This window comes from Setaria italica, chromosome I (assembly GCF_000263155.2).
Source record: "Setaria italica strain Yugu1 chromosome I, Setaria_italica_v2.0, whole genome shotgun sequence".
Taxonomy (NCBI): Eukaryota; Viridiplantae; Streptophyta; class Magnoliopsida; order Poales; family Poaceae; genus Setaria; species Setaria italica.
In genome coordinates this window covers 37,130,074-37,149,384 of record NC_028450.1, presented here as the reverse complement: position 1 = coordinate 37,149,384, position 19,311 = coordinate 37,130,074, and the positions used below count along the sequence as shown (strand labels likewise).

Sequence of the window (19,311 nt, the reverse complement as noted above, 5' to 3'; positions counted from 1 at the left end):
AAACTAGCGAACCCCGTGTGACACAGACACTAGATCTTTGACGGTGAGACAAAGAAAATAGTTGCAACACGACTCGAAATTTAGGAGAAATTTCATGGCGGCTCGGCAAATTCACCGACTGCAACGCGCACCGCCGCCCGTGTGACGCTGCCACCATCTCATTATATTGTGCGCGCGCCATGGGCACCGAACGTCCTTGTGGCGGCCGTTCGGGATGGCGATGAGTCCGAGCGATATGGTTTGCGGCGCGTGCAGATTCAGGACACGGGGTCACGGGCTGAGGGGACATGCTCCAGAGCTCCAGGGCGTCGCGAGCCGCCGTGCCCGCTAGGCTCGTGTCCCGTACGCTGAGGCTGAGCCGCTGAACCCTCTCTCCTTTCGGGTACGGTGGGTCCTTTGGCATTTCATTCCGCACGAACAGACGAACTTTTCGAATGAATTTAACAACAGGTGCTGTATTTCGCAGCTCACAACGTCACAAGTCACAACCAAGCTGACTCACAGAGCCACACTAGTTGCACACACATACCACAACAACGGCAACAAACACGGAGCCTGGATAGCATCACAAACAACGACACGAATACACGATGAGCACGCACGCCACTAGATAGCATCAGATTTTTCAGGCTCCCACGAACCTTAAGGCCGGATGCATGGGAGCCAGACGGCCCGGCCCAGCCCTGCCCCTACACTGCCCTGACGGCGATCTTCATGCCGGCCTGGCAGTGCCCCCGCACGGTGCAGACGAAGTAGTGCGTGCCCCTGCCGAGCCTTACCTTGTCGCGCCCGCTCCGCAGCACCTTGGCGCCCCTGGGCACCACGCAGCTCCGGTACGCCGCCGCGTCCACCACCGCCACGTCGTGCACCGCCCGGTTGTACCTGAACACTGCGCGCGCAGCCGCGTAAGGAAGAAGCAAATGCACGGAGGGACGCCGGAGCAGCTCGTCGTCAAATAGTACTTACCGAGCTGGTCGCCGGCGCGGAAGGTTCTCCCCTTGGTCCACCGGTCGACGTTGAACTTCCAGCCGCCGTAGTCGCCGACCATGTGCGACGCCGCCGCCTCGGCGATCGGGGCGCTCGACGTCGCCACGAGGAGGGCAATGATCAGGAGCGCCGCGGCGAGGCCGCCGCCGCTCGCTCTGCCTCTTCCCCGAGCCATCACTTGTTCACTCACTCGGGCGCAGCTAGCTAGCTTGTCGGTGACGATCGAGTGATCAGCTTGGTTGCGCTTGCACAGGAGCAGCAGTAGCTGACACGGCGCGGCTTTTTATAGCGCGTCCAGCCGCGGCGGAGGCCGGTGGAGACGAGCCGCGCGAGAGTGGAGTGGGTGCGTGAACCGGCGCTCCTGCAGCGGCAATGGCGCGTTGTGCCGGTGAACGCATTGGCAACCGTGCTGAAACCTGGGTAGTCGGTGGGCGCCATCGATCGAGCTGAGAGACGAAACAAAAAAAGGCTGAGCCGCTGCTGAGCTTTTCGAGAAGTAAAATACTTGCTCGCAGAGGCATGTCGCATGTGGCTGCCTGTGCTAGGGGCACTTGATGCCTGCCGGGTTTTGCGTGCGCGGCGCGAGTGCATGTCTCCGGATTCGAGCTGAAAAATTCGGTGGCGCCGCCGGTGAGTTCACGCGAGGACTTTGCGGGTTAGCTGAATCTGAAGCAAAAAGCTCTGTCATTTCAGCCTCCGATCCGATACCATAACTTTCAGTTGATCTCATTCTCGTCGAAAGTTTGCTGTGTGTTTTCCTTTCCGGAGTGGATTCTGCAATCTGCATGACTGCATCTCTCCATGCAGCTACTAGTACATGTATATCAATATCGGATCGTGCAAAAGTTCTCTAGTGAAGATGCAGGCTTTGTCTGTCAGGGACCTAAAACGGCAGCGAAGTCCTCATTGCGGTGCTGGAAATCCATCTTTCCAGTAAACTTGCCGTGGACGCGAAGTGTTATTATTGCTGCCCGTGCATGGTAACCTTCAGGCTTCAGCCAATGAATAAGAGATCCAGATATAGACCTGTTGCATGGCACGAAACTTATCCATGGAAACACTCATCAGAGTGGGTGAATCATCATAAGCAGCGCATCGACACGCCCCGTGTTTTCCTGCAGTAGTAGCCGCTGTTCCCGAGCCAGATATCTGTCCCGTTGCCAGTATCCGCGCATCATCGGCGTTCTGATGACTTGTTAATAATCTCGATGATGCATGCATTGTTGCGCTGCTGATTGCCGAGTGCGACGAATATTGGGTGTGCTTGATCGGCTTTCGCTTCGAGATGTGGAGCGCAATGCAGGGGCGCCGGCTGTCTCACCTGGATGTCGCTGTTATCTCCGATGGCAGGATGCGAGTGAATCGCGCCGCGGTACATGCATGTGGCTCTGCTTTCTCAAAATTGTACACCAATTCTTAAATGAAGGTGATGCAAATCATGATCACGCCGGCATTTTATTATGGTGCTCAACAACTGAAGGTGATTTATGTTTTTTTTTGTTTGAGGGACTGCAGGTGATTTATGTTTTTTTTTGAGGGACTGAAGGTGATTTATGTTGTAGGGCGTGGGCCAACATGTCTGCGCCAGCGTCACGGGCTTGGGCCTCGTGTTGAGAAAAGGCTGGCTTCAAAGGCTAAATGGTGAGGCCTATAGTTGTCCATTCGTGCCGCACGGTCCGGTCTGGCACGGGCTCGACAAGCCCCAACCATCTTCATGCCGGGCCTAGCCCGGCACTATGCCACCACCTTGCCGGCCCACGGGGTGAGCCGGCAGCCCAAGCATGGGCCCAAAAAGTTGCGGGCTGGCCCGAGGCATGGCGGGCCCTCCCGGTCTGCTCGCCGCTGGCCATGGCCGCCACCAAGCTCACCGTCGCCGGAGGGAGGGGAGGCGGAGGCAAGAGGCCGAAGGGGAGGCGGCTGCCGGAGGTCGGATGGGAGGTGGCCGCCGGAAGCCGAAGGGGAGACGGGAGGCAGAGGCTGGAGGGAGAGCACGGAGGGTTGACTGCGCCGTGCTGCCGACCACCAGGAGGGAGGCCAGGTGTACCGGCCATCAGGAGGCAAGGGATGGAGGGGGGCGGAGGCTGGAGGGAAGGAGGGCGGGGAGCCAACTAGCCGAGGCGTCAGGGTCGGGCACAGGCGAAGGAGCTCCGTGGGTGAGACGGTGGGACTGGGAGAGCCGGAAGGTGAGGACTGAGGATAAGGTTTGACTAGAGATTGAGGGGATGGTGAGTTTAATGAGCCATCCCGGGCCGATCTATAGAAATCATGCTGAGCCGGCTGCCCGTCGTGCCGGGGTGACAACCCACGCCCAGCACGAGCCATCAGGCCGGGCCAGCCGGGGCCCAAAGGATCCGGTGCCGGGTCGGGCTAGGGCTGGGCAAAAAATGGGCTCCGTGCCGAGCTAACCGGCTGTGGGCCGCATGGGCATCTACAGTGAGGCCCATGAATAGGCATCTCGTCCCCAAGTAGTAGTAGCTCCCAGTCCCCAGAGCGGTTCGAGTCCTCGAGGCAAAAACAAATCATTTACCGTTACAAGCCCCGAGGCCGTCGACAGAATCCTAAGACCTCCGGCGATCGCCGCCGGAACGGTCGCCACCATGACGGGGTCGGTATCAACCGCTTCTCTCTATATATATCTCCTCCCTTGACAGTATTATGCAGTCCAGCTGCTGCAGGACTCGGTTTGGTGGGGTGGGTTAGCGATGGGTCGGTCGGTCGGGGGGATTGAGGCGGAGATGCGGGAGAGTGCGATCGTACAAGTCTCCTGTTGTATTGCTTGTTTCTAGGCTGTTTGGATTTGCGTCAAGGTGTCACGTTCAATGGTGGTAATGGATTGATCACTGACACTGATCATGTTAGAATACGGAGATGGAATGGATGTTTGGAGAGAATCGATAGCAGATTCTGCTTCCGTGCTGCCACTTGCCAGGAGGGAGAATTGTAGGTTTTAGTAACTATCTCTCTTGTAACATCAAATTTTAACTCTGTTGCCATCGAATTGGACACTCTGTGTTGCTATCCTGGCTTTGGTTGGAGCTTGGAGTAAAGGTGATGCCATGGTGGGATTGTAGTCTGTTCCTTTTTACCCTGGGAAACTTGAGGAATCGGATTACCTCTGCCATGGTACATAGTGGCCATTGTGATTAGACATAATCACAATTCATTTTAGCTTCAGTCAATTTGTGTTTGTTAATTGAATTTCACTTGGTTCATGGCCCATATGCTAGTGTCTGTAGTTGTAAACCAGCACCATCATTGGAACTTATGCATTAGTTGCTTAGGTGCATAGACGAGGTTTTGAAATTTTAGCATGATTATGCTTGATTTATATTTCAGTGAGTCCAGTTGTATATGGATGCGATTTTGAACTGCTGGTTTTTTTGTGTCGCTATATGAGGCTTGCTTCATATATCAAATTGTTGGGCCTTTGTGTTACCTGTAATATTTTTTAAGCTTCATACTCGGTCTTTCCAGTGGAATGTATTTTATATTCCGTGGTTCTAATGGATGTTATATTGCTGTTTGCGTGTATCCACCTAAGCATATATGTTTGTTGCAGGCCTTCATGGCTGATTGACTGCAAAAGAATGGCTTCAAAAATTAAAAATGCTTCTGGACCTACACAGCATACCACATATACATGGAACAGCAACCCAACTAAGGAGTGCCCAAAATGCAACCACATTATCGATAACAGTGATGTAAGAATCTTACTCTGATATATGTAAGTAGGCTTAGATTCGGTATCTTATAACCTCTGTCACATTTGACATATCTAATTGCTATTACTTTCTTTAATGTTCTATATATCCCCCTCTAGGAATGTCCAATTTGGTCAATTGCTTTAAGAACAGGCATTAAACCCCTGAAGTCTGTAGAGCTATTTTCACCTTGATGGCGGTATTAGTAATTATTTTGCCATATAATCCCATTTGTAGCTTATGTGGATTTCTGTTTTCTCTTTTTCTATAACGAATGATTATTCAGTACATATATAGTACAACACGTTTCTCTGAAAACCACAATTGTGTAGAAAAACCAGATGACATACCTGCCAACGCAAGACTAAGAGTATATCATCAATGCAGTTGACTAATTTCATTTCCGTAATATAGTCATGCTTATGAAACCAATCTTTGTCTCTGCTAATGATATATAATCAGCAGGATTACATAGTTCATTGTTGCAATTTTTTGTTTATCATTCTGATTGAATAGTTGTATGTGATTTTTGTTGTAGATAGTTGATGAATGGCCTGGTTTGCCTAAAGGTGTGAAATTTGATCCATCAGACCAGGAATTACTGTGGCATTTGCTAGCGAAAATTGGGAAAGTGGGTGTCAAGCCTCATCCATTTATTGATGAATTTATTCCCACCATTGATTCAAATGAGGGCTTATGCTATATCCATCCGCAGAAGCTCCCAGGTAAGCAAACATGCCCACTGTCAGAGATTATCTAGTAAATATCTTGTGCAGCGGGGCCCGGGGGGGGGGTTACTTTTTCTTCCCAGCATTTTTATCTTCTGTTTTCAGTGTATCTTCTCGTTCTCTTAATATCTTTGCACTACCACCTCTTCAGGTTCTTAGACTAGCAGCCCATACCCACAATGTAGTGCCTTCTCTCCCTGTGGTTTTTTTGGGTCAACTGGGGCAGGTGCTCTGCCGTCTTATTTCAACAAGTGCTCACTGCTCAATGTTGTTATTTGGGGGAAGGATAGAACATCACCATTTCCATGAGTATTATTTTCATTCTTAAGTCTTACCTACTGTTGCTGTGGTTCATAGCCCTGAGTTCCTGTCCTTCCACCAGAGGAGTAATTTGGCAACAGATATGCCTTTAAGTTTTTTGAACGGATAACCATGTGCTTCAGGAGTTAAGCAGGATGGAAGTGTATCACACTTCTTCCACAGAACATTTAAGGCCTACAGCACTGGGACTAAGAAGCGTCGGAAGATAAATACCGATGAGCTTGTTGAGGTTCGATGGAATAAGACGGGCAAGACGAAACCAGTAGTGATTGGTGGAACACACCTTGGTTGCAAGAAAATAATGGTTATGTATGCGAGTAACATAAAGGGTGGAAAGCAAGAAAAGACTAATTGGGTGATGCACCAATACCATGTTGGCACTGGGGAAGATGAGAAGGATGGTGAATTTGTCGTCTCAAAATTATTCTATCAGCAGCAGCCTAAGGCCGTGGAGAAGAATTCGGAGGGCATGGTTGAGCTTTTGGAACCAGTATATGCTGCAGTAGATTTGGCTGCTTGTCCTCCATTGATGGACTGGTCTGCTTTGCCCTTTGAAGAGGGCAATAGTAATCAAGAAACTGTTCAGAAGTCTGAGCATAATTCTGATCAGGTACCAAGCATCAGCATTTGTCTTGAATATATTCAGTTCGAGCCTGTCGATACAATTTAGGACCTTTTATGTGATGCTGTTTGCAATATGAATTGGCAACACAGATGCTTTCTCCATAACTTTTTCTGAACTATTATGCAGACAAATAGTCATTGTGAAGTAAAGGACAAAGAAGACACTAACCATCCTGCATCTGAAAAGGTTGAGGATCAAGATAGCCACCCTTCAGAGGATCCAAAATGGTGGGAGGGCGAATCCCAGTTTTTAATGAACTCTCAGCAACTTGCAGAATGCATGTCAATTTGTGATGAGTTCCTTCAGAGTCAGAATTCATCTGGCAGTGGAGACGAGCCTAGTAAGAGCAGGCCATGCCTTGCTGAATATGCCCAGTTGCCTGCAGACGACTTGAAAAAGGATCTCGAAGAATGCCAGAAGCTGGACGACTCAGATAACACAAACATGGAGCCTGAATGCACTCCCGAGTTTCGACTTAGCCAACTGGTAAATTTAGCTGGCGTCCATCACATACATTTTCTGTTTACCATTCGGCTTATCTTGTGCTGACTATCTTGCTTGGATTTTCACAGGATTGCTTTGCGACAACGTGGATCGAAGGGAAAATCTAAAGATGGTTAGAGTGAGGAAGCGCCACTGTTGCGAGGCGACAGAAGAGGCATACATCACTTTTGTAGTAGTTGTCCAGTTAGTGTTTAAGTACTGTAATTGCTGTGAACAGAAAGTCTGAATACTGTTTCAAATTGATCTACTCCTGTTTTTTAGTTAACGAGGACTCCCTCTGTGCTGACTATAGCGATGTGTGCCGAGAAACCCCTTGTTTTGGATTGTTCCCCATTGTTAGCCCATGGTCTCTTCCCGATAGCCGATTCCCGTTTCTAGCTCAGGGGACATTTCACCGGATGGTAGCAAGAATGGTGTGAATGCGTGATTCGCTTCGTGCAATGGAGATGTTCATGTTGCGACCTATGACGCGTTAGCAACCACCAGAGACCGACTGAAGTAGACGCGTTGCCTGTGCTGTAAAAGTATCTTGGGTGCTTGTTCACTCTTTGACCCGATCCGAAGGCATCTTCCACCCCGTGGACTTAAAACCGTGGCCTAACAAATTCTGACTAACCATTCTAATTACAGAGACAGCAATTATATAAAGTCACAAAATAGTGGCGCACCCACCTATATTTGAGTGGTTCTTGCTGAAGGTCTTTTGCATGAAAAACGGCTTTAGTTATCCCCGGATTCCATTTTTATCCCTCCAAATATGTGTAGATGAAGATGTTCATGGGTACACACTCATCCTTATATTATAAACGCACACATTATTTGCTACTCTTATAAATATCTATGTACCACCATATTTTAAAATTGACAAAGTTACTATAATGGCCTAGTTGCCCGTCGGTATTCTTGTCTACCACGGGAAGAAATCCCTGGATCCCATTTAATGTAAGATCCTACTCAAAATAGTTTCATGCCATTTCATTATATTTGTCTTTCAACCAGGAGAGGAAGGAAAATTAAAGAGTATGCTAACAAAAAAGGTAGAGTAATTGTTCTTTTCTTTTACCATGTATAAAATGAGGTGAAGAAGATAGATCATTCGTATAATATCTTATCGTTTCCTAAATGTAGGTCATTTAGCAATTTTTTAATTTTGATCAAATTCATAGAAAAATACGTTAACACCTACAACCCAAATAAATACACTATCAAGAATTATTTTATGATAGACTTAATGAAAATAATTTGATGTTATGGATGTTGCTGTTTTTTCTATAACTTTGACTAAAGTTAGAGAAGTTTAATTTATAGCAAATTTAAATGACCTATGTTTTGAAAATGAAAGAGTACTGGGTATGCAAATTTTATTTAAACTCTTTAAATAAACTGTATCTGACGGTGACAAAAAAGAATAAGACAGCGACCAAATATCAGGAAGAGAGGGCGTGCAAAGTGGCTAACCTAACAGACATCCGGCGTATCACTGGACAAGGACATGGCACTACCAAACCAAGCGCAGAAAATTCGAAAGCCAGGTACAAGTTCTAGAACTTTCGAGGTTCCCAGGCCACTCTAATTCCGCAACTAGTTTACTCGCAGCTAGGAGGGGACCAGCATATAAAAAGCCAGGGCCTGATTGGACAAAGTACTACCCCTCCCACGCTCGCTCCCGACACCTGTTCCGTTTAAAATCCGCGGCGTCGACGTGGCCGCGTGCGCAGCCACAAGCCCTCGCTCCCCGCCACAATTAACAATCCGCTAATCACCCCAAATCCCCCGCTAATCACCCGCTAAGCCGCTCTCTCCGCCAAAAAGCCAATCCCGTTGCATCACCCCTCCTCTCGCTTTTCCTATCTCCACTTGGGGGGTCGGGGGTTCTAGACTCGTCGATTCGGTTTCGATCCTTCTAGACACTTCGCGGCGCCCGCTATAAAAGCCGGCGCCTCCGGGGACATCGACGGCACATCAGCACACTCGCACGCAGCCCTCTGCTCATTGGCCGGGCCGGATGGAAGTCGCGGGGGATTCCAAGGTATGGAGAAGTTTCTAGATGCTACTGTTTTTTTTTTTTTTTTTACCCTCGTAAGATCTTGTAGAGAGATCTCGATGCCATTTTCTGCTCAGATGTCTTGTTTTGAGCGGTGATCGCGGCTGGTGCATGTGTGATAGATCCGGGGTTTGGCTCTCTGGTGTAATGGTTATTTTCCGAGTGGATTTCACGAGTAGGTTGGGGCGGGCTTGAGAGGGATGTTCTTAGCTGCAAGTTATTCGAAGGATATTCCAGATTCGTAGTTAATTAGATGGCTAGAGATATATCAGTTTCGTGATTGATTAGACAGGAGCCCAGTTTCCTATCTGGATTTCGAATTGACTTGTTCCTGATATGCTTCATTTTTGGTTTCTTTTTACGCTGGGAAAGTTAGCTGCTCCAGTGCACGGTCTGATTTTTTTTTAACTCGTACTATGGTGATCTGACAGTATACGTAGCTAATGATACAATGCCCATGATATTTTAGCTTATTTAGAGCCAATTTAAACATCTGAAAAAACATGATTTGGGGTAAGCTGATTTTTGGTATTCGAATGATTCAGCGATGATACTGCATTATGTTTTCGGTTTAATGTCAGCATACATTTCTCAAACAATTTAACATTGGTTGCTGAGTGTTCTGACATTTGTTTACTTGTGCTTGAGTAGCTTTTGGCGTAATTGGCGTACTGCATGCGGTGGCACCAAGCATGAGGCAGGAACTGCATTACTTGCAAGGAAGTCACAAGTAAGGAACCAAGCTTGCGTTCATCATAAGGTGTATTAGTTTTGCGTAGCTGGTTTCTTCAAGCTATTTGGTTCCAGAAACGGAGCTTTTGTAGCTTCTAATCTAGAAGGCTGGTCCTGCAGTTCGCTTTCATGGGCCTGCAGTTCACCTCTATGGGCCTTTCTCCTTCTATGCAACTGTCTGTGCAGTTCATGATTGTACATCTTCTAATAATTAATTACAAGGTTTTTCCCAAACTATAAGCGATGACAAATAAAAACATACTTTACTTGCCCACTTGAAGTGCGCTTTAACTATAATACGAGAAATTTAACCAATTGAAATGTGCTCCAACTAGAATGCAAGAAGTAAGCACAACTTTCAGTTAAATCCGTATACCTGGTTCTTATTTCTTACCAAGATCTAGTCATTGAGTGACGATTGACGACTATGCCTTCCCTTTGTTTTTAACTTTTTATTTGATGACTTAAAAGTTTGAACCGGTGTAGTCATGAGCATTGACGTTCCAGAAACTTAGTCAAACTTATATTTTTTCGAATCAAATTTCTAAAATTCAACTGCTAATATGTCAGAAGTATCTAGATTGTCCATATGAAAGCTACAACATCATTGTTTTTTTAAGTGTAAGAATGATAGAGTATTTGACCACTTCCATTTCATGTTTGCATGCCCTTTTGGTGCCATCGTGGATCCACTTTTCATGCAAGACTCTGATACTTTGTGTTAATAGTTCAGTTACTAACACTTGATAATGCCCATTTAATTCTTGATTGGCATACAAATTCTTGCTTTGTCATACTGGCCAAAAGATTGCAATTAGCCAGTTGGATAGAAAATAATCTGTTGAACAAAAGGGCACTTTCAAGCAAATAGGTGCCAAGAATCTTGAAGTGTGACCCTGTAAATCCTTTCAAGCAGGAGCAAACGACCTTCATTTCTAATGTCCATTTGCCTTCATGGGCCTACAGTTCACCTCTATGGGCCTTTCTCCTTCTATGCAACTATATGTGCATCTCATGATCATACATTTTCTAATAATGAATTACGAGGTGTTTTCCAGACCATAATAAGTAATGAAAAATAAATCATAATTTCTGCATCCACTTGAAGTGTGCTTCAACTTAGAATATGAGATATTTTAGACGACTAAGTACAACTTTAAGTCAAATCCACGTACCTATTTGGTTCTTAATTCTTACCAAGATCTAGTCATCGAGTGATGATTGACTACCACGCCCTCCCTTCCTTTTTATTTGATGCTTTAGAATTGGCTAGTCAGGAACATTGACGATCCAAAAATGAGTAGTCAAAACTTCTATACCAAGTTTCTAAAATTCGGCAGCTAATATGTTCAGAAGTATCTAGATCGGCCATTTGAAGCTACCGCACCAATTTTTCTTTGTTAAATGTACATTTAAAGTAATGGTTAAAAGATATCAGAATCAAATAAAGAAGAATGGTGAGATTATTATAAAGTACTTGACCACTTTCATTCATGTTGGCATAACCTTTGGGTGCTGTCAAGGACCCACAATTTTGGCAAGAAAATACTCTGATGCATTGTATCTAGTCCAGTCACTCAACGCTGTTGATAGTCATATGACACAACTGAACATTTAATTCTTGATTGGCATGTAAATTCTTTCTTTCCATACTTGCCAAAAGAATATAATAAGCCAGTTGCATAGAAAATGGTCTGTTGAACCAAAGAGCACTTTCAAGCATATAGCCACTAAAAATTAACCATCTTGAGGCTGTGAAAAAACGACCTGCATTTCTAATGGTAAAAAATCAAATTTGAATAACCAACTGTATTATTACTTGATCACAAATATTGAGAACTGAATAGAATCCTTGGGCACGGCGTATGATGTTTACTGGCATTCTTTCTTTGTTACCATCCTTTTGCAGAATTATCTTCAAAGTCAACAACAGTACAATAATCAAGTATACCATATTAGTTGTTACAATGACCAATAAGTCGTTTTCAATACAGTGGGGCATCAGATAACATGATTGGTTCTATATGTAGTCTGTACACAAGCCAGTTTTCCACTCGGTATATTTCACAAAATACTTATTGCAACCACAAGTGCTCCGCATGTGTGAATCGGTGAAAAGCCACACTGTTTTGCAGCTTTCACTGCATTTTTTAGTGCAGTTGAAGCCTGCAACATATCAAACATAGGTTCTTCATTAGGATTCATACTTCTAGGAGTAACTCAACCTTTTGGATTCTAGAAAATTAGTATTTACCCCAGTTCTGGAGCCCCTGTTTTGCAGTGCTCCCCCTCCTTTTGGTGTGATTGTCTCTGCACAAGATTGGAAGGAACATCTGCATCTTGTGCAATACTAAAGCTGTAGGGAGTGCTAGAGCTTGTATTTGCATCAGCAACATCTCTTGGTTCACTGGCCTGGAGCTGAATCAAGTCATTTAGCTTAGCTGTTGACATTGCATCTTTATTTAGTTAAAGTTTCAGCAAAAGATCATTTGTCAAACCTTTCTATGCAGTTCCATTTTTTGTTGCGACATGATATTTACTCTTCTACACAGTTCCATGTTTTCCTGGTGAATCATTCTACCCTGTATCACCATCAATATATATGTAATTAGGATGCAGCAACTTCCATGCATGATCATTTGTCTGAAAATAATAGAAGGGCAGATTGTCGGGCTTAACCTTCCTGTGTAACTCTTCAATATCACTTTTCAAAAGATGGTCCTGTTTGATATATGTTTACTCATATCAGATTAAAGTGAATAGAAAAAACAAAATGTAGAAACAAAATGGATAATGAATATGACCTTCTGCATTCTGACACTACGTAGGCTCATTTCAAGACGATTCTCTAAACTTTGGAGGTCCCTCACACCTAGGCCTGAAAGCTCCTCTCCCATTAGTTGCCTACAATAAGTAAGGATTTTTCACATTATCTTAGGTAGGATATTGAAATTAATCTCATGTAAAATTAAAAAAGGGGTACACAGGTCAAAACGAAACAGCTTATTATATTGATAGGAGAGACTATCTGATTTCCTTTTCTGAGTTGTGTACTGAGCGTTTGGGTAACTAGATTTTTCCCTCGTTACTGGCTGAAAAGGTTTCACTTTTTGGTTTAGACAGTTCTTATAAAGTAATCCATATGGCCGCTAAAATTTGTACTAATGAGTGCTTTTTTTGGGTTTCAGAATCAATTGGAAGATCATACTTGTGGCTTTCTTGCAAGTTGTGCAGTTGTTGCCTCAAGCTTGCTGCCTCCCTTTGCCAGAGCTACCAGTAAAACAAGAAGTATTGTCAGTTTCTGAGCTGCAAAAATAACTTTGGAAAAACAATTGAGAAATGTTTTGCATGATATATGAATATGCTGCTAAAAATTAATCAATGCTCATTAATTGCACATGCTTTGCATCTGGGGTTAACATGCCTGTTTAATTTACATGCAAGTAGTTGGAACTATAATGCTGTGATTTAGTTTTACAGTAGACATCTGAACATGTATGCTATGGTCTCTGTTACCATAAATTTGATAATGAATACTACTCCACTTCATACAATGTTACTAAGTTTACGGGTTTGCAGCTTATCACTAACGTTGGAACAATCAGCAGAGGAACATTGCTGCATTACAGTCACCCAACCTGATTTCAAGGTAAATTCGGTTTAGTTTGTCTCTTTTCCTAAAGAATGCTGTCTCTTGCATTCTCTCATAAGAATTTGTAGTTTGAGGTCTGTGACCATTGTGGTGCTCTATTTGTAAATAGTATCATAGTTCTGTCATCTTTGAAGCTTGATATTGCCTAACGCAACGTTGGAGCAGCACCAAGTGTGACAGCAGATACATATCATAATCTTCATTACCATAGCCTGTAGGTGATGATCTGGCCTTTTCTTGATAATTAGAAAGGAAAAGTCATCATGAAACGACCGGTATGGAATGATGTTCTGCACATAATACAGCTCATCTAGCTTGACATGAATCATGATACCGGTCTCATACTAGTGTCAGTTACATTGTCTAATTGTTCTGGTTGTTCCAGCATTTGATATTTTAGTGTTCTTTAACTTGTGCCAATGACGAAGTTTCAGTTAATTTCTTAACAAATGTATTTTAAAGGGTGCCATGTCCTTTTGCACCAGTTACCATAGCAGGGATGGTGTGAAATCACTATGCCCGTTTCTAAGCATAGATAGAAGTTCAGATAGCATATTCAGTAGTTAATGTGCGCAGTCCTAAACTATTGTGTAAGTATTGAAGGCTGAAACGCCATGAATTTTGTTCCGGTGCACTCTTTTCATCTGCCTTCTTTCCTAGGATGAACCGTGGAGCGTCTTGGCTTTGACCTCGTTTTCTGACGTCGACGGTGGTTGCTCTGGCTTCATGGGCTCGGATGATGGTGCTGTACGTCGACGTCTACAGCTGACTGCTCTGAGGACTATAGCCTCTGTAAAAGCTCTATGCTGTCGAGGACGAATTGTATGCTCATTATTTTCGTTCATGTATTTTCTTCTCTTTTTGTGTGTTATAACTTGTATAAGACCGAACCCATGCTATGCTACTCACAGAACACCGGCAGATAGCTGTCAGGACTGTAGGCCTTACCGTGCCATACTGTCTGAATCAGCAGTCCTTGTTTTTTTTATTAGTTTCGGTGTTACAAAAAAACTTTCTGACTATTTTGAAAAGGTCAGCTCTGGTTCCTGTATATGCAAACAGCCCTTTGCAGACACAACCAACGCTATATTCTCTCCGGCCAAAAGTGTAAGCACTTTTAAGTTTATCTTAAATCAAATCATTTTAACTTTGAACAATAATATCTATTAGAATAAATTATTTTTGATTAAGTTACAAGTCTTCCCGTCTAGCAATTCGCCCCATCGTTGTAAAGCTTCAAACAAGGTCAATTGAATTGTCATACCATATTTCTGTATATCATACGATTATCACTTCGTTATTAGGAAGAGCGAAAGAGAGAAGGCTGGTTAGTAACAGATCAGATAATTAAGGCGAAGCTTGTGACATGGAGCCAGACGGGGGAAATCCTTGGTGCTTACTAGGTTCCCGATAATTTGGTTTGTGCTAGAAAGCACACTCACTGACTCACTGTTGCTGGTGTGGGCACCCATTGCGATCTTATGAAAGATAAGAATCCGAACACCTAATATAGTAATATATAAACCAGAAAGACCTAATAAATCACTACAAATTCTGCTACAACCCTAGAAATTAGAGTGTGTTGGCTCATAGAATGATGTAGGATGGGATCATCCATCCTTTTTTTATGTACTTCCTCCGTTCCAAATTATAAATTATTCCAAGAATCTTGGAGAGTCAAAGTATCTCAAGTTTGACCAAATTTATATGATAATATAATAACATTTATGATGTCAACTAAGTATCATTAGATTCTTTATCAATTATATTTTCATAGTATATCTATTTGATGTCATAAATCTTTATATTTTTCTCTATAATTTTGGTCAAACTTGAAATGCTTTGACTTTCCAAGATTCTTGGAATGACTTACAATTTGGGACGGAGGGACTATTTGGTTAGTAGACAAGGTGGGATACGATAACTCTCATAGAATGATGTAGGATGTGAGGACGACTACGCCCAAGTAGCGGATGCTCGTTGTGATTAGGGCCTAAACGGTTCGGTACGTTAAGAGTATATTAGACATTTCCAGATATGATTTGTTCATGAATAAGCTATCTAAGTTAGGTGAGATCAAGCCCGTCTACACATCATTTAGATCTTGTCCGTCACGGTTAATCCTATCACTCCAACTGTCTTATCATTGAGATTTTTTTCTACACTCCAATGGCCTGATTGTCACGGCATAGCCCAGATATGCTGGTGGAAAGCAGCTTCTGCTTACTAATTTAACCTTATTTATTTGGTACATGTTCTGTTTTATTTTTTCTTCGGAGTTGTTGCAGTAAAAGCAATGCCGAACATGACCCAACTATCTTCACACTCCAACTAGGCCCCGCAAATTTGTAATCACTATTAATAAGCTTTATTCAAAAGCATTACCCTCAATGTTTGATCTCCAATCAACAAAGGACCAGAATCACTTTCAGCATTGATGCATCATATACACATTCATGAATGAATCAGCAGATAAAAATCATACTCCCTCCGTCCCAAATTATAGGTCGTTTTGGGTTTTCTAGATGTATAGATATTATTATGCATCTAGACATAGGGTATATCTAAGTGCATAACAAAGTTTATGATTCTAATAAAGCTAAAATGACCTGTAATTTGGGACGGATGGAGTACACTACTAGAATGGCTCCAGTACCAATTCCCAACCCCCTCTAGTACCGGTTGTGCAAAAGGTACTAGGAATCCGGTATTAGAGGAGGGGTACTCTAGTACCGGTTGGAATAACCGGTACTAGAGGGTATTAAAAAAAATTAAAAAGAAAATCCTCCCGCCGGCCCCGGCCTTCCTCCGCCTCCTCCTCCTCCTTCCCCTCCTCCGCCCGCCGTCGGCCCCCTTCGCCTCCTCCTCCTCCGCCTCGTCCGCCCGCTGCTGGCCCCCTCCGCCTCATCCTCCCGCCGTCCGAGCCATCCCGCCGCGCTCTCTCGCCGCATCCACTCACCCCCGCCCTCCCGCCGCCGCCGCCATCCTGCCGCTGCCGCCTATCCGCGCTGCCGCCTCACCTCGCCCCGTCGCTGTTCCTCACCGCCGGTGAGGGGTGAGCGGAGGAGGGAGGGGAGGCAGAGGGGTTGGGTGGAGTGAGAGAGGGAGGGAGAGAGGAGGGGCGCCGGAGTGAGCTGGGAGAAGGAGCAGGCTAGGATGGAGGGAGTGAGAAGGAGAAGATAAGGACCGGAGAGGAGGGGTGTCGGAGTGAGAAGGAGGTCAGGTGATGGAGGGCCGCGCCTCGAGGGAAAAAAGGAGAAATAAATTGCGCGGACAGATGGTGACCTCTAGTACTGGATGGAGCCTCCACCTGGTACCAGAGGGCCTCCAGGCCCCAAACTTGGATTCGGTACTAATGTTGCTAACATTAGTACCGGGTTCAAAAGTGACCGGTACTAATGTTAGGGATGAGAGGTCATTTTTCTAGTAGTGGTACTAATTAGAAAAGAAACCTAAAGGACTAAGCACCTGGCCTTGGCCAGACCAACATCACATGACACAGTGCCATCTCACCCAAGTACTATGGTGAGTTTAAAAACTAATAAGTATATAACAATATATACATGTACGAAATTATTCCTCACCGTACCATAAGTTCTGAAGTTGCATTGATCATGCTGATCTGATCATCTTTTGCCTTTCCGTACCGGTCGATCACAGCTTTCATGCTAAAAACGTAGAGAAAAACACAAAATAGTGCAGTTAGTTCTTTTGTTTGTTTGCATTTTAAGTTAGATGTAATACAAAGCTAAGGTAGCCTAACAGAAGATGCTTTACCAAATAGTAGTATATGCACTAAATACTAATATATAGGGCCCTAATACGTATATTAATAGTTTAATACATATACCTAACTTTTTTGTATTCAAAACATTTTTGAAATATTTCATAACAGTCATTGTATTAATTCCTCATTTAATTACTACCAGGATTCAAGATTGCATGGTGCACTATTAGCTCTTCAGTTTTTTTAACTGTCATCAATGATACGATGTTGTAGTTTTAGTTTGTATGTGTACAAAGATCAGACAGGGAGTTATATTTCTATGGTGATCATAGTAATATAATTTCCTAACATCGAAACCCTTTGTTTCATTTGACTCCCTTAGATTTCACAAATAGAATGAACATTCCTCTAGTCTTGCATACCAATTTCTTTTGCTTTGATGCTTCATTTGTTTGGATGGAAATGTATGCTAATATAACAACATTTCCATAAAAAAATCGAAACGTTTGATTTCATGATATGAGGTTAGTTATCAGACTCACTATAGGATAAAACCCTTTCAGATACTGTGCCTTAAAGACCAAAGTTTTTTTCCCACATGGATCTTGTTATTAATTGTTATATAAGGATCATGTTTTAATATTATTTTGCACAGAAATACTTGAGATCGTTCCATTATTTCTAATCTAGCCACACATCTAGAGTTCCCGCTAGCTATCAAATTAGACAGATCAGTTGAAAGTAATCCAAACCAATATAGGAAATCTATGCAGTAACATATGTGAAAGAAATCCTACTTGGTGCTGGAGAACTCGTAGAGCCTGCCGGTGCTGGAGAAGATGATGAGGCCGACCTCCGCATCGCAGAGGATGGAGAGCTCCTTGGCCTTCTTCAGCAGCCCGTTCCTCCTCTTGGAGAAGGTCACCTGCCTGCTCGTCGAGTTGTCTATCCTCCTGATCACGATCTTCCCCCTCCCCATCTTTCTCTCTCAGATCTAATAAGATCAACAACAAGAAGCTAGCTAGAAGAAGAAGATGAAGGAGAACGATAGATCTGGTGGTGGAAACGGAAGCTAGCTTAATTAAAGCAGGTGGGTTCGTTCCTAGCCTCCGATACTGCCGGTTCAGCTATACCTGAAGGAGGAAGCTAAGAAGGACAAGGCCAAGTGCCGATTAGGTTTTATATTATGCTTGGAGAATTGATGCAAGTGGGCAAAGTGGCTCAACTAGCAGGCCTCTATTTAGCTTCTCGTTGAGCCTAGCCAGCTGCTTAATCAGGGATGACGATGTGCTACTGTATAGGAGTAGCACATAAACCATGTTAATTAGGACATATATATTTTATTGTTGGCACAAATGGAAACCCTCCAGGTGATTGATGACACCATTGGCTCTACAACAGTATGTACAGCACTACAGCAGTATGTGTCAAGGCCGGCCTCTTGTTAATTTGTTAGCAAACAAAGAAACTTTTGGTCAATGATTGAAAATCGACTTCGATATAGATGGCAAACAGGACGACATAAATAACTACTACTCCCTCCGTCCCAAATTACAATTCGTTTTGGCTTTTCTAGATACATAACTTTGTTATGTAACTAGACGTGAGAATATATTTAGGTGCATATGTAAAACTATGCATCTACAAAAGCTAAATAAATAGTAATTCAGGACAGAGGGAGTACATGATAGGACCATTGCTCTCTAAAATATAGTTATTCGTTTGTTGCATAGTATTAGAGGATATACATGTCCTTTGACGTTCTGAGGGGCCTTATTATTTGATTCTGATTAACATATGGGGAGATGTCGACATCCCACCCATCAGCCTACCTCGTACCATGACCTTAACATGCATGCACATTCATTATCTTGAAAGGTCGTGCTCCCTTGTAGGTTTATACACTGGCTATATCCTATAATAGTAGTACGCTAATTCCACACACATCAACACGGCCTCCGGTTTTATTCCCATTTGTAGATGGTTAAGGGCTTGCCGGCCTTTGGGTGAGAGGGAAAATAGTTAAGGATGTTAAAAGGTATGATCATCTCAACTTAGTAACAACCTTATATATTTCTCTTATCGCCTTTTAGTGCACTGGTTTTATCCTTCATGCTTGCAAAAGTGATGTGTTGAGTGAACAGAGAGCATGGTGAATGATCTTCACACCTTGGCTATGTCCGGTTCGGCCAACCACTGATTTATCATCCTTTTCTCTTTTAGTTATTTTAAGAAACTAATTCATCTGGTTTTGCACAAAGGTGACAAAACCCATGGGCGAACCTAGTTT

At 43.8% G+C, this 19,311-nt stretch overlaps 3 protein-coding genes and 1 long non-coding RNA gene across 4 annotated transcripts; 2 read left to right on the top strand and 2 right to left on the bottom strand.

The window, feature by feature from the left end:
- Nucleotides 1-435: 435 nt before the first annotated feature.
- Nucleotides 436-1,409, bottom strand: LOC101762608 (basic blue protein). Its single transcript, XM_004953761.4, has 2 exons — nt 967-1,409; nt 436-889 (listed from the first exon to the last, which is right to left on the bottom strand). The coding sequence occupies exons 1-2, from the start codon at nt 1,160-1,162 to the stop codon at nt 690-692; spliced, it is 396 nt and encodes a 131-aa protein (XP_004953818.1). The 5' UTR covers nt 1,163-1,409; the 3' UTR covers nt 436-689.
- Nucleotides 1,410-2,835: 1,426 nt separating this feature from the next.
- Nucleotides 2,836-6,973, top strand: LOC101758709 (SUPPRESSOR OF GAMMA RESPONSE 1). Its single transcript, XM_004955139.1, has 6 exons — nt 2,836-2,984; nt 4,547-4,688; nt 5,227-5,413; nt 5,860-6,347; nt 6,489-6,848; nt 6,935-6,973. The coding sequence occupies exons 1-6, from the start codon at nt 2,836-2,838 to the stop codon at nt 6,971-6,973; spliced, it is 1,365 nt and encodes a 454-aa protein (XP_004955196.1).
- A 1,534-nt stretch (nt 6,974-8,507) lies between these two features.
- Nucleotides 8,508-14,390, top strand: LOC105914873. The gene is made up of 4 exons (XR_002676149.1): nt 8,508-8,895; nt 9,562-9,640; nt 12,831-13,291; nt 13,955-14,390. It is a non-coding gene; the product is annotated as an uncharacterized LOC105914873 (long non-coding RNA).
- LOC101762207 (MADS-box transcription factor 57) lies at nt 11,509-18,216 on the bottom strand. Its single transcript, XM_012848030.2, has 8 exons — nt 17,819-18,216; nt 16,884-16,962; nt 12,851-12,912; nt 12,447-12,546; nt 12,322-12,363; nt 12,141-12,224; nt 11,897-12,060; nt 11,509-11,808 (listed from the first exon to the last, which is right to left on the bottom strand). Exons 1-8 carry the CDS (start codon nt 17,998-18,000, stop codon nt 11,793-11,795), a joined length of 729 nt encoding a protein of 242 aa, XP_012703484.1. The 5' UTR covers nt 18,001-18,216; the 3' UTR covers nt 11,509-11,792.
- Nucleotides 18,217-19,311: the final 1,095 nt, after the last annotated feature.